The sequence below is a fragment of the Cuculus canorus genome, chromosome 1 (genome assembly GCF_017976375.1).
Source record: "Cuculus canorus isolate bCucCan1 chromosome 1, bCucCan1.pri, whole genome shotgun sequence".
Taxonomy (NCBI): domain Eukaryota; kingdom Metazoa; phylum Chordata; class Aves; order Cuculiformes; family Cuculidae; genus Cuculus; species Cuculus canorus.
Genome location: NC_071401.1, coordinates 25,170,065 through 25,193,249, shown reverse-complemented (window position 1 = coordinate 25,193,249; position 23,185 = coordinate 25,170,065). Strand labels below are relative to the sequence as shown.

Here is a 23,185-nt window from a genome sequence, read left to right as displayed (position 1 = left end):
AAAGAGAAACCACCTTATTACAAGCTTATTCAGACAAGGTCGCTAGCATTTTTCTTGAAAATTATTTATGAATAATTTCTTGGAAATTATTTATTTTTACAGAAACACCCCTCCCCCCCCCAATACAATCAAGGTCTGTAAAAGTACCTCCCCTCTTTTCTCTCTTCTAACATTTCCCAGCGCAATAACAAAGAAATAAAGCAACAGCGATAAACATAAAAAGAAGTGCAGACGAGAGGAGCGCCCCGTGGCACGTCCCTTCCTCCTGCTCCCTCCTTCCCCCCGCGGGGAAGGAGCCACGCAAAGGTCTCTGCTCGAGTGGCGCTCCCCGCTCTGCTGCGGCCGGGCTCGAGGCTTCAGCGAGGGGAGGGACTGGGGGAACAACTGCCAGTGGTAAATGAGTCCGGAAGAAAAGAGCGTTCCCAGGTATCAACTCTTGGGTACATGCCTATTTCCCTTTTTTTCCGGTTGTTTTGTTTGGATCTTTTTTGTTGTTTGTGGTATTTTTTGGGGGGCGGGGGGGTTGCTTTTTGTTTTATTTTTTGTTTAGTGTTTTTGTTTGGTTGGTTTGGGTTTTGGGTTTTTTTTTTTTTTTTTCTTTTACCCTTGCACTTCAGTAGTGTTTACTCGCATTTTTCTTACACTAACGCTCTTGAAATAATGGGATTCTCCGATACCCTCGGAAGAGGGTAAAACCCTCCGCTGTGTCACGGGAAGGTTACGAGCTGGAACTGCTGCTCTCTCCAGGGATTTCAGAGCAATTGGCTTAAATACTAAATCTGATCACGTTCATACAAAAGCACTGAGAGAAAGACTGTTGGAAAAACGCGCACGCTGCCGTAACAGAGGATTTAACATCATTAATACATTGCGTTTCTTCTCCCCCCCCCTCCCCCGTCCCCATTCGATAAAGCGCAGCGAGAGGCGGGGGAGCGCAGTTTGGAGGGAGAGGGCGGCACGTGGACCGGGACCGCCCGCCGTAACTCACCTTAGGGTCGATCTTCTTGAAGGCCAGGTCATCCTCGTCCACCTCGAAGTAGATCTCCGTAGTGGTGATGGAGAGCGTCCCCTTGGCCACCACCACGGGGGCGATGAGCTGTGCCGGCGTGCTGAGGACCACGGGGCCTGAAAGGCAAGGGCAGTGGCGTCAGGTTCCCCCTTTCCCATCGCCGAGAAAGAGCCCGGAGAGCCCCCTCGTCAACTCCGTTTGTAAAACCACCGCGTTTATTCCCCTCCTGCCCGCGCTTTGAACTCCGCGCTCAGGACAGAAGCGAGTTGGTGAGCTCCCGGGTGGCGAGGATAAATCAGCCAGCAGCGAAATTCAGACGGGAAGGAAAAAAAAAAAAAAAACAAAACCAGAAAGAAAGCTGCCTCTTAGAAGTAGGTCCCTTCTCTTGTCGCGCCCTTTTGCTCCTCGTTAACACTATCGCTATTTATGTGCGATAGCGGCGACTCGCGACACGCGGCTTCGACCAGGACCGAGCAGCCCCGACCCCGCGGAGCCCGGGGGCTTCCTTTTTAGCTCTGGGTCCAGACCTCTATCCCAAAGTACTACAAAAGATTATAGTTTTACCTACTTCAATACCGCACGCACACGAAGGCGAGCATCGTTAAAAATATTTATGGCAAGATCATTTGTGTTTCACCTCGCTGTCACTTAATCCTTTTAAAATGACTGTAATAACGTTTCGTTCAAATAATGTCCTTATAACGAGACGTTTTCACTGGCACCGAAAAGATGCGATGGGGGAAACCTACTGTAAAAGGCAGCCTTCTCCGTATAAATTGTTAGGTTTTAATTCAGGGGGGAAAAAAACACCTTCTAATGCAAAAGACAACATCTTATCTTCAACATGAACGCAATCTACTGTTAATGCTGACAGTACCGGTGTTTTAGGAAGCTCACTTGCTTTAATTAAAATAAAAGATTAAATATAAAGCACTCCTCTAGATTTAAGCACTAAAGCGTGTAGGGTTATTTGTATATACGGATCTAAACACACGCATGGACAAACACACATCAGACACACAAATAAGAAAAGCCTCAGTCCTGAGAAACCGAGGACAACGTCTGACTGGTGCATCTTTTAGAAACCGGCAAACAAGGTCACAGGGAATACTAAAAAGGGGTTGTTCGGTTTATTGCATTTAAAATCTCCTCTGCAATGAGGAAGACCTCGCTCAGAGGGCAGCGAGTACCCGCGTTCACTTCCAGCTGCCGTCCCCAGACACTCATCTCCCTGGGGATGACGGCAGAGCCTGTTTGGAGGGCCCGGTGTGGTCAAGGCGAGCCCTGGGCTGCGGGTCGCAGCGGGGCCAGGCTTGCGTGCAGCCTCGCCGCCTCCCCCAGCACCGCGCGCACGCTTTGCTACCAGGTCTTGCAAGAAACACTTCAAATTACTCACTTAGCCCAAATTACTCCTGTATCGGCACATCTAACCGTCATGTTGTTAATGTTCTACTTTACTGTAACACCCAATTGGAGACTATATTGCACAATATTTTGTTATTTACGCAGAAAAATAAATCGAGGAAGGCATGGATCGCTGTGTGTGCGGGGAGAGGCTAAACCGCGCGGTTTCCGTGACAGCTTTCAGCAGCCCAGCGTGGCAGGCTGCATAATATTGATACAAACTCTATATTTTTTTTGTCATTGTATTGTTTTCCATCTTCTAATAAACCAGGATAGCCTCTTGACCCTAGTCAGCTGATCGGAATCACATGCACCGGGCTCGCTTTGCTGCTCTCCCTGTCTCGCCTCCATCTTCTCTCCCTCCCTCCCTTGGCGATGAGAAAGGAGCCAGGCCGAGCCGAGCCGAGCCGGGGCAGCCCGGCTGCAGGCTCCGAAGGGCAGGGCGATCGATCCGAAACGCCGCTTTAAAGCCTCATCAATCTTCATCTAGGTTGCTCAAGTAATTACGCCCGATTCTCTTGTACGATTACAAGTGGATTTGGGTTTCTATTCCCCAGGCTCCCTCTCTTTGTGTTTACAGAAGGGGGGTCTGGGCTGCCGGCGGCTCCTGCCTTGCAGAAGCACTTGCCCTCTGCGGCAGGGCTTCCCTCGCCCTTCCAGCAGCGCAGCCCCGGCTCACGGTGATGGGCGCCCGTCCTTTGTGCGGGGAGAAAAGCGCCTTCGGAAGATGCGCCCTGGAAACCACCCGATATTCTATCATTTTAAGGAGGCGTTTGTGGGCTTGGCTGAATCCCAGAAGAAAGACCATCAATTTAATCCAATTATCTCTTTTCCCTGGTGTTGTGTGGCTAAAATAAAAAGAAAGCCGCCTCTATTTAATGGTCAAAAGGCCAAAACCTATAACCTGACATCCAGGAGAAGACAATAGGTGCAGCCGGGCTAGCGGGTGTGCTAGCAAAACGCACTCACGCACTGGAGAAGGGAGCGGAGCTGCCAAAGCCGGGGGTGGATGTGGAGGAAAAGGGGACATTAACTTCTTGGCCTGTTATTGAATGCAGGGGAAATCGGGGATTTCTGACTTCCCCCTTATCCTCCACAGAAAAGGTGCCGAATTCCCAGACTGGTACCTTGGCATCTGCCCTGTGTCCTGCTCAAATGACACCTAGATTTGTTGCAATGTAAACATGTCAGAGGTATTAAAATGCGATAAGGAATAATCATCATGGTACTTTCTAGATGAGAAAATATTTGCCTGTACGTTTTGTTTGTTTTCTTTACATTTCTTTTTTCCTTTTTTTTTCTTTTTTTTTTTTTCCTGGTGAAAAAGAAGCAGAAAGCATAATAAACAGTTGTCAATTATTGGTATTTCGTGAGAAAGGATGAAAGGATGTTCAAATTAAGTAAAAGAAATCTTCACAGATTCCCCACCACCACCACCACGGGAAAGCACAAAACGCAAAAAATATTCGGTATTAACAGTGTGTCATTTTTACACTTGTCCTTTGGAAATCTCCAATTACAACTTCCAATTCCATAGCATGTTTAAGGAGCACTGAGTCTTTTTGTTGTAGCCTTCAGGGAGCAAGCCAGCCACTGAGAGAATACGAAATTAATCCACTACAGCTATAGTGAGAGAGGATTATGATTTAATCCCCTTTGGGATAGTCTCTGGATTTTAAGAATCCAATATTGAAATGTTTACATAGAGCATAATCAAAATACTGCAGATTTTTCCATATGGCACCGAGTTATTCGGGAAGCTTTGGGTCCCCTTCCCAAACCCAATTGATAATCTAATGAAACAAAAGCTGGGCACACCTGAGCCAACAGCTGTGGGACGGGCTCATTCGCATGCGGGAAAGATAACGAGCTCCGGCTACCAGCCTCACCGCGGCCCCTCTGCGGCAGCGAGCTGCGCTTTTCCAGGGGCTCTAAAGGATGTAAATATTCATTTCCCAGGGCGGCTGTGGCCGCCGAGTCAGCGCAGCAGCCCCTGCCCGCGCTCGGGGCTGCGCTGCCTGGGGATGCTGTCCCGGGGATGCTACGCTGCCCGGGGATGCCGCCCCGGGGGTGCTGCGGGGATGCTGCGTGGGGATGCTGCCCCGGGGATGCTGCGGGGCGCTCCCCGCGCACCCCCAGAGCCGCCGGCAACGCCGCAGGCGCTTCCCTGCCAGCTCCGGGGGAAAAGCCAACCTGTGGCTGCTCCGCTTCACCGAACAGCTTGGGTTTTGTGGGCAGAACGTGCGCCTGCAGCGCCCGTCAGTTCTTGGGACTCTAAGCGGGAGCGTTTCTTTTTAAGGATCGTTTCGTTGCCTCTTCCCAGAGGGAGAGCAGAGAGGCAGCGACCTAACAAAGAAGTTCTGGCCTTAAAACCAGATCAGAAAATCACCGTCCACAGGTCTTCTAATCTGTTCGAATGGGGAGTTTTCTGCTTTGCCTGATCCCTCTGGTCGGCACATGTGATTTACATTTCTAAAATAAACGCTACCGAGCATATACATTTTAAAAATAATATTTCCTTTCCAAAAGTAAATGATTGTGGGATTAGAAGGTCCCAGTGAATAAAAGGAGGATATGATCTCTCTCCTACCCTCTGTTAATTTTTGTTAAACAGAGACTTCGGTCCTTGTGTCTCAGCTCTTGTACCTTTTGGCTCCTGTGTTTTTCAAGTTCAAGCAAAGAAAGTCGGTGCAAGCGAAAAGTTCTGTCAGGTGGAAGAGTTTGGTATCTGCTAAAGCAGTATCAGTAAAACTACATCTCTTAAGGAAAGCTCCAAGAGAGTGGTATTTTGAATTGTTATTTCAAACAGTTTCGTGAACTGTCATTTTTAACTGTAAGAGCTAAAGATGTGTTACTTTTACGAGTTTGCAATTTACTCTGCTGGTACATTTGATAACATGATTGGACATAATGACTTGTAAGTAGGATAAGATATATGCTTTCATATGCTGAATTATGAAAACAGCAATGCTGCAGACTTAAAAGTTTAACTTAAAATAATATTTTGGTGTTTACTTATTGATGAAAAAATACTACCTGGAATAAATAGTTTGAAAATATATTCAATCCACTAGACCAATTTATTTTACAATCTTCTAGCAATTACTCCAAAAAAAGTGGTGAATATCGTCATGCTTAGTTTTCAGCTGACAGTTCGAAAAAAACGCGAAACATATCCTCATCTTTTTTCATATCCTGTTTAACATGGAAAATACAAAATAGATTAGCTGAAACTAATGACTTCGTGATGTAAAATAGTTTGCGTAAACTACAATTAGTAATTTGATATGCTTAAACAAGTATTTTAAACATTAAGAATAATTATTAAAAATCACTCACAATGTACCTGAAATAAGACAGCTAAAATTCCCTTATCACTTTAACTCTAATGCCAAACGTATCTGATGCTGACTTGCACTTAAAATGACTAAAAATCCTTATACTTGAAATAATTTGTATGTAACACACAGTCACACACACAAACCTCTCAATTCCTTGTAATATAAATCACGTAGCATACAAGCAGAAACAGTTATAGGCACCCTTTGGGAAAAGCTCTATAGTCAGAAAGATATTTCAACCAATTAACATCATTAATAGAATAGATGCCTTGCCATGTAAATAAGAAGCAAACAATGCAAGATTCGTAAAAAACAATTCACAGAATTTAGTCTTTTTTGTTCCTATTGTCCTCATAAATCTGATCCAAACTACCCTTTACAAAGACTTCTGCAGTAAAGATATTGAACTTACATGAAGATGGTTGCCCCCAATTTGTTCTCCACTATAGCAGATAATGGGAGTAACTCCTTCACTCAAGCCAAAGCTTTTATAAGAATGTATACATACAGCTTCCTTTACATATCGGTTTCAATAAAGAGAATAATTTGCACAACTTTTTGATTGCAAACCCCAGAATCTAAGTCTAAACATGACTATAATCTTGTTTTCCTGCTCCTCCGCTGAATAACAACTCCGATTCCTTTCCTCTGTTTTCAGAGATATCCAAGCTCACTTTGTTGGCTTTTTAGTCTTGCACAATCATATGTTTCATATTGTGAGGGAGGGATTGCTTTTTATTGTTTAAATGTCATTGCCAGTGTGGATAGGCCCTGATATCCAAATTTTTCCCCGCTTTTCCCCCCTTTCCTCCATAAAACATCTAACGCTACTACTAACATTTAAGATCAACTTAAATGGTCTTTTTCAACAATAGTAACTGAACAATTACAGCAACTCAATTCTCTTAAGTGGTGCCATAACAGCAAACAAGTGCATTTGATTAAAAAGAAAATGTAAATAAAAATAATGTTAAATATTGCAAATATGCATAAAATAGTAATAAATAGATAAATATTTTTGATAAACTTGTGAAAAAGTTAAAGATAATGTTAGTTAAGAAATAAAATTCTCTCAAACATATACACAGTTTCCATGCATTTGAATTAAGTGACATATGCACTTCTGCAGGTAAATTATTATTTTAATTCAAATCCTTCCTGGTCAGATTGAAAAGAAAATATAAACCTGAGGGAAAATGTGTTTCACAATATTCCTAAGAAGAATTGTCTCTTTATATTGTTTGATGTGTGATAGAAAATAACCACTTAATAAAACGGTTACAGAATGCTCAGAGATAAGCTCAATACCACACCAAAATTAATCTTATTATGTATCTTCTCACCGAAGGTCCAATGGAACAATTAGCTGTGCTTCTAACAGTCTAAAGCAACTCAGAAAATCAACTTTTGCCCCATTTTGCAGGTAGTCTGACTTGCACTGCGGCATACATGAGAATCTCCAAACTAAGCTCAAACTCCAAGTGTCTTACATGAGTTTAGTATTGTTCCAGGATGGTTTCCAGCACCAACCTGCCAGATGATCAGCTATTAATAATAATAAAGACTCCCCTTAATGATTTACAGCTGGCCAGAAACTTAAATGTTTGGGATAGGGACCTCACTACTGCAATGCATACATTTGCCACTTCAAAATTAGATTCATACAGGCAGAGCCTGAAGCTATACCTTGGAAGGACTGAGTAATTTAAGCTGGTTTAGAAACTAAGAACTTGATTGTTAAGCCATGCATCCAGATGTGAGTATAATACACTAATGCACTACGATCCACACTAGCATCCTCCTAATTTTCAGGTAAAATTTAAGGTAGTTTTTTCAGTCTAGAAAACCTTAAGTGATGCTGAACATATCCATGAGTGACAGTTTTTCTCTCTGAGAGAGCCACTATAGCTGTCTATTTAATCAAAAGGTAACAGAAAAAACCCCCACATCTAAGAAATGCATATTTAATATTGGAAGAAGAAAGAAGAAAGCATCTTGCCATAGCAGCACACCACTGAAACAGGAGCTCATTGTAATGAGTCAGGAACATGAGGGATCAAATCCTAGTTGCAAGTATGAGCAAAGAAACCAGACTTGACAGGTATCTTACACAGTCCAGCTTGCGTACCTTGTCATGCCAATAGAGCTCAACTGATTAGAAATTAAATGAAAGATGTGAGCCCTGAGCTTTCATTTCTTCTAGTCTCCACTATGGAAAAGCTCTTCAGGATAAACTGCAAGCCTTATGTTTCTCGGGACTGTCGTGAAGGGAAGTGTTATGTTCAAATAACTTGTAATATTTTAAAGTTCACTTATTTGGTTAGATACTCCTCTATGTGTGTGGGAAGAAAAAAAAAAGGTGTTGAATTAGCATATAACTTGCTAGGTATATTTAGAAGAATTATCTAAGATTCAACATTTGTGACTTGAAAATGAATATCTCTAAGAACACCAGAATGAATAAAGAATGTTTTCAAGTGTAACAGTGTCTACTGGTTGATTGCATGTTTTGCCATCCTATGGTTAGGGAACTTCTGAAGGCTCTCCCACAAAGATTCTCTGCTACCTAATAAAGGGAGAACCAATGTGACAGGCTCAGTCATGTAGGACTTTTATTGCTTCTGAAATCCTTACTCCCGTGTTAAAGTTTGTTCAAAATGGCTTCCAGATTCAGAAGTTACGCTGACAGAGGCTGACAGAGGATGCTCATGTAAGCCTTGCTTCTTCAGAACATCCAGCTGAGAGCACTTTCGTAACAGACTACCAGTGAGGACCATCCAAAAGCATCAGATGAGGCTGTCTCTCATACAATTTCTGGCCAAAGAAACCATGACAAACAAACTGTCTTCTTGACAGATTTTTCTAGCTTACGTCTGTAACATGAATGCCAAAACAATAAAAAAAAAAGCAAAAAATCCTGTCCAGAGGTCAATGAAGTTCTGGATATACTCCCACCACTAATCTATGTAGGTCTGTCCCTGTAGGGTCTTACATAGACATTGGAGAACAGGGAGTTTCAGATGGAAATCAATTGCATAGTGAAGATGAAAAAAGGTGCAGAACTGTAGAGTCTGGCTCCTTATGTCTAGGCTTGTCTTTCTGCAGTCTCTCTTCTCTATATCAGGTACCTCATCAACCTGACCTTTGATCAGCTAAAGAGTTCCTTCCAGGGTGTGGTACTTTAGGATAAGGGAGAAGTTACAGACCTATGCACTAGGCAAGTATGCATTCGTAGGGTCAATTGTAGCCCAATTCTACAGCCTTAGAAGTTTCAAATCAAAATAATTTTGCACGTTGCAGGGGAAAAAAGAAATTTAAGTAGACTGATATTATGAGTGGACAGTAAGAGAACATGAAGCACTCTCAGAGCCTTACACAAACACAGAACAACAACATTTGAATCAATTTAATTTTAGAGCTTGGAAAGAAGGAAATCTAGCTGCCATCTTAAAAGTCAAAGATGCTCAGACTTAGAATGGGATGTAATATCAAACAAGGAGAAGAGCTCTTCAAAGCTGTGCTTAGGAGCACTGTCATGTGTGACTGACAACCACCTTATAAAATATTAAGTAATGTGGAAAAAATGATGAGAATGAACATCAAGATGTCTAAAAATAGTATTTTATAGAAACTATGGGGCTTTTTTGTTTGTTTGTTTTCAATGTGAAAGCCAACTAAACATCAAAAGTAAAACCATTTTCAGTTTATGTCTGAATCTACACTCTAAATTAAACTCATACAAATATGTTTATCTTCTTTATACTTAGACTTGAGGATTGAAATCTGAATATATAATAAGCAGTAACTATGTAAATCTAGCTGAATTAAATTTCCATGTTTGGAAGTACAAGGCTTGTGTGGTTACATGTGTAGCACAAAAAGGGAAAGAGAATCACTCTTCTTCCATGTTCCTATCCCTTCCCCAAATAAGCAGCCCCCTGCAATGGCATTCCTATCTTGAATGCTAATTTGCAAGCAAAATGGAGTTGAGAGCAGAACACTAATCATGAGTGCATGCTGAATTCAGTGAAACTAAGAAGCTTGAAAAACTAAGAGAAATATGACTATTTTTTTGGTGTTTTCCAGTGTAACTTTGATCTTTGTTATTTAACTGATGTATTTGTGGGTGCACACATACATACTTTCATAAAGAAAAAAACCCAAACAAACATGGAAAAGCTTAAGATACCTTAGGCATCTCCAAACAGAGAGAAAAAGACAGTGAAAGAGAGTGCAAGAGGGAGAGAGAAAAAATGGGGAAAAATATAATAACTACTATCTCTGCTTGTAGAAGCCTCAGAGGTGCAAGCTGCTGGGGGCTGAGGGAGAATTATTTGGAAGAACCACTGCATACTTGTTACAGTTCTGGGTAGCTGCTTTCTGCCCCCAAAGATTGTCAATGCCATTTAGAGCCATTGGTGTATGGACGGCAACTGCCATAATAGAAAGCATGATGGGCAGCAGGGCTTTTGCAGCCTTGCAGAAAGACGCATCATGTAGGGAGGAGAAGGGTTGGAGAGGGAAGATGAGACCACCCTCAGAACCACTGTCATGCTTTTCCATCCAGGTGTTGTGAGGAATGAAGCTGATTCCTCTCTTCCCCTCCAGAACCTCCACAGTAGGCTGTGGTCACTGCTGGAGATAATATGATGTACTGTTTGGTCCTTCCTTTCAACACGTTATTCTGACAGCAGATAACGTAGCAAAACTTTATTTGGTTGGCCCCAAACAGATGATGGGGATTTAGTCTGCAAAAACTAACAACTTGAAAATCTGCCCTCTTGGTAGAGGGCTAAGTTATTGTTCTTTTCTTTAATTAAGAAAATCTACTGTTTGTCTACCTCCATCAACAAAAACAATGGAAATGATACTACATACCTTAAAATTATTTTGAGATGGCAACAGAAGAAAAGAAAAAAAAGAAAATGTGTTCCTCCATTAAGAATAGGTGAGAAAAGGTTGCAATTAGCTTTGCTTACCAGACATTGTCTACACTGGTCAACTCTTCCAAAGAAAATTCAGTGTCATATTTGGGCCATAAGAAATATTACTGTAACTAAATATGTATATGTATATATATTAAATGCATATTTTATATATATAAAGACGAGTCAATCACATTTAAGTTTTCCATCCCAAATGCTAATTTTCTAAGCTTTTTGTGGTTTTAGATGCAGTTCCTTGTGTGTGTAAGCTTTTTATTACTGCTTCTGGCCCTATGGAAGGCTTCAAAATAATTTCAGAAATGTAAATTAGTCCTTTGTTAGAACTTGGAATAGAAAATTTCCCTAAGGGCTAAGTGATTTACTACTTTTTTTTTTTTTTTTTTGGGTACTGTAATAAAGTTTTAAGTGTAACGCTATGGAGCAGAACTTCTGGCACTATTCCAATTTCCTCTAATAACACCATCAAATATTTTTTCAATTAGAAATTGCTCAAATTGTGATGATTTCTGCTAGTTTGTCTGAAATGAGACAGAAAGCTTATTTTGCATAGGCCACGAAACAGATGTTGATAATATTTGGTTACCAACAGTCTTGTCTGGACTTCAAACAGATGACCTGGAAGTGAAAGGTCTTATATCTCATTAATAATAATACAAGCTGTCAAATCCTCATGACTCAGTGTGTTCCTTAGCACCGGGCAGTAAGTCAATGCACTCAGCATACTACCAAGAAGTCTGGATAAAGGGCTTATCACATTTAGCCCTCAAGCTAACGTGGACTAGCAACCCATGTTGGCTTGGATGGAACATCAGCTCTTGTTTTGGAGTGGTAATGCTTGCATTTTACTAGAAATATTTCTACACTGAAGTTCAGGGTTGCTAAAAGTTAGGGCAGTGCCAGGATGCAGCATCTCACTCAAACCTTCCAGGCACATCTGCATTGTGGGGGTTTTCCTTCCACCTAAAGACAGATGTCCAAGAAGAAGGGAAGATTCTATAGTGAAGGTTAAGATACATTAAATCAAAGCGACGTTAAAAGCAGTTAGTGCCTTTCCTTGGGTTTACTTGGATGAGTTGCTCAATCTCCTTGTATAATAGAGCAAATAATATGTATTTATTCCTGCAAGACTGTTGTGAGCCTGTAATTCACCATGGCTTTTGAGGAAGTCAGATTCTGAGTTGATTTTGAGCCCATGCAAGTAACCAGACAGATGCCTGCCAAAGCCTTTTTTCTTCCTAAAATAACCCAAAGGCTCATATCCTGCTATCTTTATTTCCTTTTTTCTTTCTAGAAACTACTCTTCAGAGAGTAGCAAAAGACTTTATCAGGGATACTGTGCTTGGCTGGGGCCTATTTGCTGTTGCCACCAGCCATATGACAAAACAGATGAAATACGCTAGAGTTACAGAACATATATCTTTCAAAAACATCATTAAGGCAACATTCTGCTCTCAGATGCACACAAACAATTCTCAGCAAGTCAACTGCAACTTCAAAACAAAGAAAAAAGTATGTATTTCTAAAATGTAAAACTCAAACAACCTGAGTGTTTCAACATTTAGTCTGTTAGGGTTTTTTTTTAATGACCTATTTTAGTGCAAAGTTTAAAAACAAAGTTTTGGAAAATAATACTAGTTATCTATTAAAATATATTTCCCTTTCATAACACCAGCTTATGATATTAGAATACATCCACATATTTTTCATTTCGAAAAAATCACCTACTAAGCAGAAGACAAACTTAGCATATTTGTACGCTCAGGATCTTACAGAAAAGGTAAGTATTTAAGAGCCCTACTGCAGCATTAGAAAACTGAAAAGGAAAAGAAAAGGAGAAGAGTTAGTAATGTCAGCTTTCTACGGTGGATTTGATTGTATTACCCACAGATTCAGGATGTATTAGAAAACTTAAATTTGACTGGGCTATCTCAATCATTAGTACTAACAGAGATGTGACTTGCCTCTTGAAGTGAACAGTCTGGGAAGAAAAGGAGCTAAAACTGAAACAGAAAAATGTAACATATTTTAATACATAAACACTAAAACAAGAAAAAACATACTTTGATAACTCATACTGTAAAAAAAAAAAAGCATTTAAAATACTGCTTTGGTTAAAAATCCTGATGCAAACTTAGAAGTCATAATTCTAAGACCATAATAACATGGAATTTGATTTTTATATTTTATTAAAATGCTATTTAATATAATGAAATCTGACCAAATGCCATTGCAACATATGGAATACTAAGATTATATAATACAAATATTCAGACTATAATTATTTAAAAATTCTCCATCCCATATGTAATTTATCAAAGTGAGCTTTACATTGATTTGTGCCACATGGTTGATGAAAAACTATAAAGAGTATCTGGAACAAAAGGTATGTACAGATAACTTTGTACGAACAGTCTCAATATGTTTCAAACTTTCCTTTTTTTTAGTTTTAACTTCACAAATCAAAATATTGTAATATTTATATTCTGTTAGTTAAAAGTTTTTTAAAACCTAAGGTCTCATCTTTTTAAACGGTGCCTTGGTTCCATGGAATAAACAATGTTAAAGTGTTTTAGTTAAACGTGGACAATCTTAAATCAATTTAAACCTGGTTTATAATGATTTTATTTCATTCCTGTCCCTTACTGAGACAATCCAAATCATTGTAAACCAGGTTTAAATTGATTTAAGCTTTAAAGTTAAATTGGAGGCATATCCAAATATAGAAATTCCTATGTGTCATTCCACTCCTAACAGTAACTAGATATAAATGATGCTGAAATATACCATAACTTGATAGATCTCAAAGATTTCTAGATCACATACACGGAATCTCCATAACTCTCTAGAATTAGAGAAGAATGGACAGTGCGGCTTTGTTGGGATCTGCTTTTCAGAGCGGTCAGGGGTTGTTCTAAACTTCTTAGGCATAAACCCCACCTTCCTTGCCTATTGGTTTTCTTGATTTCAGTTACTGGACTCAAATTTCAGTCATACAAACTGAAAATAATGGAAAGCAGTGGCATCATTATATGCAAATTCATGCAAAATAATGCAGTAAAACAGAGGGTATAGAGGGACTCAGTTTTTTTTTACTGATTGGTTAAAATCTACAGAAGACCTATATGATAGTATGTGTGACTGTTAACTCTCAAAACCACTTTGAGCAAGTGTTGAGTAGCAAAGGCTGCAGTTAATCCGATAGTAAAAATGAGATAGTGGAATGTGGGTTCTTTTTGAGATGTAATGGGTTTTGGTACACATATAATACCATTACCACATCACCTCACCACATTCGGATGCGCCGTGCTTGCCCTGTTAGTGTCAATGGGGAACAAAAAGGCTGATTTCTGACACTGTTAGGACAGACGTCCTGTCAGTATTTCAAATGTCAATTTGTTTCAAATTCTGTAATTCTTGTTTGTCTAACGTTGACAAGATATCACAGTTTATGTAAAACTAAAGGCTTAGAATTACTGTGCTATGTCCTGAAGAAGCAGGGGACGTGATGTACGTAACGATCTCTAGTAAAAGGGTACATAAACATTAATACTTAAGGGATTGAAATACCAGGGGTTTGCAGAGGGATATAGCTATAGGGGTTGTATTGCACCGATGTGTTTGAACAAAATGGCAGTGTTGGGACATATATAAGAACATCACAGCTCACCATGAGACTTGCCAGACTGGGCAAGAATTTTTCACTTCCACTTCACAGTTTTAATCAATATATCAATGTAATTGCATCTTGCAGCCTCTAAAGTATAGCAACTCTAGGAATATTTAGTTGGAAGCACTATTCTTCGCTATAAGAACTTAGCTAAAGCAGTGCTGAGCTTTCCTTCTAAAGGAGAAAGGCACATCTATCAAATTATCCCACTAATGGTCCTGCTTGTCTTACTATTTTATTGACTTAAGACAACATTGTCTCGGATATGGTTAGCTGCAGACTGAGGAAGCAACCAGATCGACATTTTAACTGTGATAATCATATACTGTAGGTTGTTGCCAAATAAGAGCATTTACTTTTCCCATCTGCCCTGCTCTAGTTTCAAAGTGTAAGACTAGCTTTCCTATAGGCATTTCTTGCTTTTGTTTGTTTGTTTTCTTTTGTTTTGTTTTTACCATCCATTTGTGATCTTATCTTTGCTACAAATTTCCACTTTGTCATCAGAAGAAAGTGTAGGAGCAAAGGCAGTTATTTTAGAGATTCAATTATGCAGAAAAAAAACCCTGAGACATCAAAAAAATTTTCCTTAGTGGAGTAATTTAATAAAGGTTTTTTTAAAAAGATAAAAATTTCATACTGCATTTCACAGTTCTCATATTTTTATCTCATCTGAGAGGAAGGTTCATTTTTCAACCTTCCACACACCTTTCTTTCCAGACTACATCCCCAGGACAGGTAGTACTGCAAACAGGAATTTGACAGAACCTGCTAGAAGATGGATAAAACTGAGACCCCACTGCGTACCTTGGGTGAATACAGGGAGAATGGACTAGAAAGGATCTCTCAGGCATATTTATAGAGAGGATTCATTTCCAGCTCATCTGCTAAGTAACAAAGTTCATAGTTTGGTTACAGCGTCATTCCTTCTTAGAACCTGTTTACAATAGACAACTTTTTCCCTGGCTGTGACAGATGGGCTGAGACACTGCAGATCTCCCTTAACTCCATCATTGAGAGAAGTGGGTGCCAGCAGGAATGCAGGTGTCTCTCCACAAGCTGCATGACACTTGGGATCAGGTCATGAAAGTGTACAACCACACTCTGACTCACAAACCCCTGAGTTACAGGAATTAGCCTAGATTTTCATTTAACCGAAAAAAGGGAGATGTTCCTAAAGTGGTTTTACAGAACTTTCAACAAGTCACAGACAATAATAAAAGCACTTAAAATATCACTTTTTCTTGCATCTCTGCTGAAATACTATGCAATGGGCACATGCTTTGTTATCAGTTCCACTAGTTCATGGAAACACGATATTATATTAAATCTAGAACACAAAGAATCTGAATGTATTGTAATTGTATACTTAGCTGTCAATAATAAGACACTAACCACAAAGGTTAAGAACAAGTTTAAAAGAGACTTTTGGCTCATATATTAGTTGTAATGAAAAATATAATTACCTGCAAGGTTGTCAATCTCTTTCTCTTGGAGTAGGCTAACAGCGTCATCATCTCCTTCCAGCATAAGCTCTGTTTCTGCATTCTGATTTACCACAGCTTGACTTCGGAAAGTTTTCTTTGACTTCACTACATCCTCTTCAGTGCCTAAAAAAGGTTACAAGTGTTGTGAATTTAACTGAATAATATTTTAAGTATAAAACAACCACAGTCAAGTAGTAAAAGAAATACAGTATAAATCATCTTTATCAAAAAAAGGGAAGGAACATTTTTCTTAAACTGTATCAAGGTTTACGAAATATGCAGCCTTATTCTGTCTTTCAAAATATATCTTGAATAAAATACAAACTGTCTCACAAAGAGACTCTCCTGCTTTTAATAAGTGCTATTTACTTTCCATTCAATGTTGTTCTATTAGTTTTCCACCTGCAAGAAATTTAGCAGGAGTTTCTCTTGGGTTCCTCATGTCCTGACTCTGACTGACCTCCAAGAGCTCAAACCACTGACTGTAAATAAAAACCTTGCTTTTGGGAATTAAAAATCTGTCATGACTTTCATCTTAGAGATAGGAGGGACAGAATGGTGAAGTAGGAGATGGGCTATTACAGTATACAGTAACAAGGTGAGCTATGCAGAGATTCAGAAAAGACTGGAAAAAGACAAGCACAGCGGGGGAATTTTGGTGTGCATCTGTGTGTGTGTGTGTGTGTTTTTAAGGAGTACAATAAAAATGCGGGTGTATGGACACGTGCCAGTTACCTCAAAGAACTTCACAGGTAAGTCTTACCTTTTCTTCTTGCCTACAATTGACTTTTTCTATTCAGACTGACGGTTTCTTACAGCAGGAGATATACCATCTTACTGTTTGGTAAGGTCCTACTAACACTTGCCAGAGTTTATTTGCACAATGCAAAAAATGAATCATAATCCGGTCAAATGATGGAACCATAAGTAGATTTCATACCATAAATAGCTTTCATGTTACCGTTGTAACATCCATACAGCGTTTCTTCCTTAGCCGGGGAGAGGTTATTAGCTTTGTTTTCAGAGCTACAGACTTATAGTAACCTTAGGCAAGAAAGCTTTCTGTTTGGTTTTTTTTCCTAAAGAGAAAACCTTGCATATTCACCTGGGACCGTACAAGATCTGGGCATCTCCAGTTCTGATAACTAAGAAATAAAACCCAAATGTAATCTCTCCTTTCCGTATGATAATTTGGAGATTTGTTTCCTACTAGGCTATAGAATGATGAGTGAAATCTGAGTAAAACCAGACGCTTTGGTGGACTTTCTTTGTCTTCCACAATGCCTAAAGTTTAACATGATGAATACTATTATGGCAGCTGTAAAATGATGAAGTAAACCCCACTAAGACTCAAGGCCTTATATTAATACAGGAAAACTAAGAGAATGTTGTAAGCAGATAGGTCAGTGAAAACAGATTGATGGAATGGAACTGATGTGTCAGGCAGTTTTGTTATTACAAACAATGGCAAAGGTATGATTTTATCTCCTACTCTTGTATGAGTCTTACTTTGTGCACAGGAGAGTCACACCACATAAATAAAAATGCCGGAGGCATATTTTTCTGCTAGTGTGTTTACTCTGTCTGAAGATCACTGTTAGCATGCCACTTGATATTGGACTCCATCATAGGCCAAGCCAACCTCATATTTTACATTTCCTAATATTAACCTTTAGAATACTACTACAATTATCCCAGTTGCTATTTCTGAAACTACAGAGCAGGTAAAGACAAACAGGTAGGCAAAACCTCAGTCTTTTCACCAAGTCCAAAATTAAGGACAGCATCTCTAGTCTTCCTGTTTGCTCACCCTCTATTAAGACCTGAGACTGACAACTATTAAGACAATATCAATGTTGATATATACTAAGACACTGAGTTTTACTGTGTTCAGTTATTAGACTGTGGTCATTATCTCACTTGCAGAGGTTGCTTAGTCCAATTAACTGTAATTATTCATCCAATTTAAAATTGAATTAATAAACTAACAGTTGGAACTGTTTTTAGTATTATGCTCAAGCTTTTGGGTTTTTGTTTAGCTTGTGGTTTGGTTTGTCTTTTTCTTTTTTTTTTTTTTTTTAATTTCGTTAATTCACAAAAAGGAGCAAGAATTGTAGGAGTTTGGAAAACCACAAAGGACTAATGTAATGTAACAGACTTTCAGTTTCATTACATCACAATTGTCCTGAGCATTTGACCACTAGATCAGGATCTTGTTACACTTACGTTTACTTTAAAGGAGTTTAGAATCATTTGACACAAATATTAGCTCCTGCTGTGAAGCATTTCACACTAAAGGAGATCAGGTCTGAGATGTACTAACATGGTGAAGGAAGAAAGCATAATAATACTGTTCTCTTCCTTTTCAGTAGTTCTAGTGAGTTTTACAAAAGTTTCTGGGCTCTATAACATGTCACAACCTTCAAATGAATAACTTCAAAAGTACTAACCTGGAGTATGTGTGGAGTCAACCATTTCTTTAGTAACTGATTAGATTAGTGATAGACCTTTAAAGTTATCTATGCATTAAGATATTTTTAAAATTACAAGAAAAAACTTCCAAGCCCCAAATTATTACTAACACTTGAAATACGTCAGAAGAATCTGAAAGTCAGTGTATTTTAAATCCTTTGTGATGAGGGTTCCAGTTACCAGCTTGCAGAAATATTGCCAGACATCAATGTAAGAAACGTGGTAGAGCAGAAAGCATTAAATTAGTTTGGCAAATTTGGAGTTTAATAACAAGACAAATGTTTCTAAAATCCATTCTGGTTTATAATATTAAACATACATTTATCTGAAAGAAATATAGTAAATGGTGCTTCTTTGTCTTGATGGAAAAAAACTCTGATTTGGTTGTTGTTTAAATTTATCACTTTGTTGAGTTCACCTCAGTTTTGCTGTACTGTACCAAACATTTATCTAAATGAAAGTGTACGAGACCCAGAGTTGCCCTTCAATCACTATATCCTTTATGAATTAGAGTTCCATTTATCAAAATTACAGCAAGAAGAGTAAGGTCTCACAGGGCCGTCTCATTACAAGGCTTGTAAACACTGTCCTTACAAAGAAATGGTTTAACACCTAACAAATCAAAAACTGATTGGGAATAGAATTTATTTGAGATCATCTATCTTCAGAAGACGTGCTGTACTGAGTGCACTTCATGGCCTTTCTACCCATTCATCAAGAAATTAACAAGCGAATACCACAGACCACCAGATCTCCTTGGATCCTGAAACATGAAATATGTTCGAAACAGATCTGTCACAGATGTTCTATTTTTATATTTCAAGACAACTTCAAAAAGGTTTTAAAATAAGAGAACCGCTCCAAATAAGAGTAAAGAGAAAAACAACTTGTCTCTTTAAAACCAGACAACAAACTGAATAAAAAATTATATGACATAAAACTATGTCTAGTATTGTTAACAATGATATGAAAAAGAGAGATGAATAAATGAATACTTGATATTTCAATGTGTTTGAAAAAAATCAAAACTCAAATTGTATTTTCAAAGCTCCAGCAAAATTACAATGAAATTAAATTAACTTCCAGGTATTTAATTTAAACCTCTTTTTGGGACACAAGGAGTCTGTATTTTAAAGACACAATTCAGAATTGTGTTAATGTCAGTTCCTAAGTCTAATTTAAAAATGTTTTGAACTCATTAAAATAGGAAAAAATAATAAAAAACCCCTAGACATATTTTAAAGAAAGCAATATTTTAACATTGGGGTGCACAGAAGTGGAACGGTCAGAGGCTATCAGTCCTTGAAGAAGTAAGCTTCTTATTCAGAGATATTTTTCTAGACTGGGATTTGGAAAGAAGCCTTGAAATAAGTAGTGAAGCATGTCTTAAAACTACAATTTGTAAAGAAGTTAAAGGAAATAAGTCCCTTAGGTCTCACTGAAGACCAGATGAAGTTGGTGCCTTCATTTCCTGAAACTCGAAAGGCTCTATCTTAGAGATATTTTAAGAGAATATATGTATAAGACTAGATAGCCTATTAAAAAAAATCATCTTTTGATACACCTGTTATCATTTCCATAATTTTTTTATATGCATGTTAAAAACTGGCTTCTGATAGTGGCTTCAGCATAACTGAAAAGAGCTCATCTTTAAAAGAAATTAAAGAAATGATCTATCAATTCTCTACAGAAGCCCAAGTTGCACTAAAAAAGATGTCTATATCTGAAAGTTTATATGGGTTGAATGGGAAATTTCTACAGTACTGCCAAAATTTACTAATCTTTCTACTACTACCATTACTTTTCCTTGAAAATAAATATAAATTATCAAGCAGAGAAAATCCCCACCCAAACAACCCCTCCCAAAACCTAGCAATTTACCAAGCACAGGAGAGTCTCATGTTATCTTGCAGCTACAGCCTCTAGAAGTATTTAGTAGACGCCATACTTTAATTTCTTTTTTGGGGAATTGTTATTGTAACATCTGAATAATCGCCTCTCTATTTTCAATTAAATCAATAGATTCGTTGTTGGGTTCAGTAGGTCACAACAGGTTTCAGGGATGCAATTTAAATTTCAAAGACACTGCAAGTGTCCAGACCCACAAAACCTGACCCTAAATAAAATTTTAAAATTAGCAGTGCAAGCAGAATGTACTGTTGATTACAGTTATGCACACTTATTTTATTAGACAATACAGTAATTACTATTGATTAATTGAACATAGGAAGGGAGTTTTCAGTTCTATAGTTACTGCTCTCCATTTATTATATATTAAAATATAATTTTTTTTTCTTTCTGCCTTTAGCATGCACTGAGGTAAAAAAATGGTTAATTTTAAGAAAAGTTCGCTTGGTAATACTGGAACCAACAAAAGGAGACTACTGCTTCTTATAAAGTTGTTTCCATAGTTTACTTCAGCAAATTACCGATAAGGCAATTTATGCAGTGAGTGCTCTTTGATCTTTGAAGAGAGATGGCAGAATGGAAAGTTAACCTCATTTTAATGTTACCTAAATATACTGACAGGAAATTCTAATGTTTCCAAACATCTGGAAATCTGCTTCATGGAATGGTGTTCTTCTTTTCTATAAGAAAGCTTTTTCATATATTGTCTTTTACAGTTTTATGTGGCTTCTAAAGGAGCATTTGGACATAAGTAAAGTCTGTTGTCTTTACAGTAAAATGCTGCATTTAATTAAAAACTCTCTTTTATAACATCCAAAGAACAGTTTTTGTGAAGCTTAGCCCTCCTTAGAAACTTTTAAGGGTAACGTTGTAAAGTTGCTTTTTCTCCTTACAGATCACTGGCATGTACTGCTCTGCAGAATGCGGCTTTTGCTGCTGAATGTTGAGCACCTAAGGTAGTTTCCAGTATTTTAGTAAACAAAGGAATTCAGAATTAGTTCCTTACAAGAAGCTACCTGATAGATCATTATGCGAACCATGAAATTATATCCCAGGTAAAATATAATTTATGAACAGGGTTTGAAAGAACTAAGACTTTTCTTGGAATAGATTTTTTTTTTATTTTATTGTACTAACTGTAACTTTTATGGAAGGAACCAAGTTTATGTGTGCACAGAATTAAAATGCAATACTACTATCTACTGTTTCTTTTCATTTGCCATGATTAATAACTGAAAATGGTTATAAAAAAACCTTATGAGATATTCTTCCTGCTCTATATATTCCAACAGTTTAAACCCCTACTTCCATTGCTAATCTTTACTAACTTTAAGCACCAGAACCCTCACAGTGCTCACAGTTATGGAGAGCATCTGCTTGGGAGTCTGTAAACTGACCTCTACAAAACCCAGTAGGATTAAATCATAGACATGGTGACTATTCCACCCAAACCTCACATCTTGAGGGGTTGGAACTAGATGATCTTTAAAGTCTCTTCCAACCCAAATGATTCTATGATTCTATGATCTTTCTCCACGGCTACAGAGCCAGCTCTCCTAGGACTGCATTCACTTCATGGGAAACATGTACCAGGTATCCCTGGTCCTGCTCAAGAGACCAGCCTTCTGCCTTTGAGTAGCAGACCAGTGCTGGCATATCATGATGAACCGTCCCCACCTGAGTCTGCTGGAGTTGTTATTTAAATTGCAATATGTTCCTGGAACTGGCAGCTTTGACTGGCATATAATTTAGTTTCCCTAGAGAATCAGAGAAGTGACTGTTATTAAAGGAGGGCTGGTTTTAATAGATTTAATAAAAGTCAGAGGAATCTAAATAATATTTTCATTAACAAGGATCTTGGAAGAAATGAGGGAGAAAAACTATGAAAATTGCGGAGAAATTAAAAATGGCATACATTTGTATAGGAAATTACTTCCATTAACAGTAAAGCCAACACATTTTCATTTTCTATAGTAGATAAATACTTGAAAATTTAATCATAGACATTCCATGTGTTTTTCTCCAGTTTTTATACTTAATATCTTATGAAATTATTTTCTTTATGTGAGTCATTTGTAAATAAATTGTTGTTGTATACATTTTCCTCTTAAAAATTCTCAGATGTTTTGCATTGTAAAAATGAGACTGATGGTAAACTATACCAAAGAGGACACCAAGAGTTCGGACAAGGCCAAAACAAATAGGTTTCTTAGAGGAGGTCGAGGGCTTTTTAAACAACAAATACTTGTAGTTAAAGTCAAAGTGTTTTAAATTAATATAAAAGGTCCTACACAAAATAGAGTAACCATGTTGGACACTTGTTATTTTTCTTGTTTATAGATAGGAAAACTGAGATTCTGAGTGGTCATTATACAATTTTTTAGAAGTTGTCAATATTATCATTGTACTGATAGCAGCATTGATTCAACACCAACCATAAAGAGCCAGCAGGTAACAAAGTTGGATATGCCCAGTCCAGTAAATGTTAAAAAGTCATTTTCAGGCTCCTGAAGAACAGTCTTCATTCTGACTAGAACCAGAAGTAGTCCTTCTAACGGGAACTTAAAACAGTCTAATGTTTGTATTTGGATTAAGATGTAGTTTGCCACTGTAACTTGTACACACAAGAATGGATTCATATTTCATGACTGATGACCTTTACAAATCCCTGTCAGTTTGAAATGCAGCGACTCAGTGTGTACTGTAGCTTGATAAATTGCAGAAAGAAACTGAATTTTCTGATATGCTGTGGATCACCTAAACAGGCAAAGATGATTCAGAAGAGAAATAATTAAGAGCAATGAAACTTTCCTAACTAGGTTTCCAGTCATTTTACAGAAGTACAGTAAGACCTGAGAGGAAAATAACTACATCACACCAACAGTTATTGCTCAGTGGAAAGGACATCAAGGACACTTGCAAGTAAGAGAATTGGATCAATATTAACGCGATTT

At 38.2% G+C, this 23,185-nt stretch overlaps 1 protein-coding gene across 11 annotated transcripts in view; it reads right to left on the bottom strand.

The window, feature by feature from the left end:
* Nucleotides 1-23,185, bottom strand: part of NBEA (neurobeachin) — a 498,960-nt gene that overhangs the window by 146,593 nt on the left and 329,182 nt on the right. For 6 of the 11 annotated variants that reach the window (XM_054056384.1, XM_054056389.1, XM_054056413.1 and 3 more), the window contains 2 exons: nt 15,831-15,974; nt 989-1,125 (listed from right to left, as the gene is read on the bottom strand). In XM_054056384.1, coding sequence (XP_053912359.1) covers nt 989-1,125; nt 15,831-15,974 — 281 coding nt within the window. Of the gene's footprint in view, nt 1-988; nt 1,126-12,661; nt 12,701-15,830; nt 15,975-23,185 lie in introns of all 11 variants that reach the window. The other 5 variants (XM_054056357.1, XM_054056365.1, XM_054056373.1 and 2 more) reach the window with 1 other exon arrangement.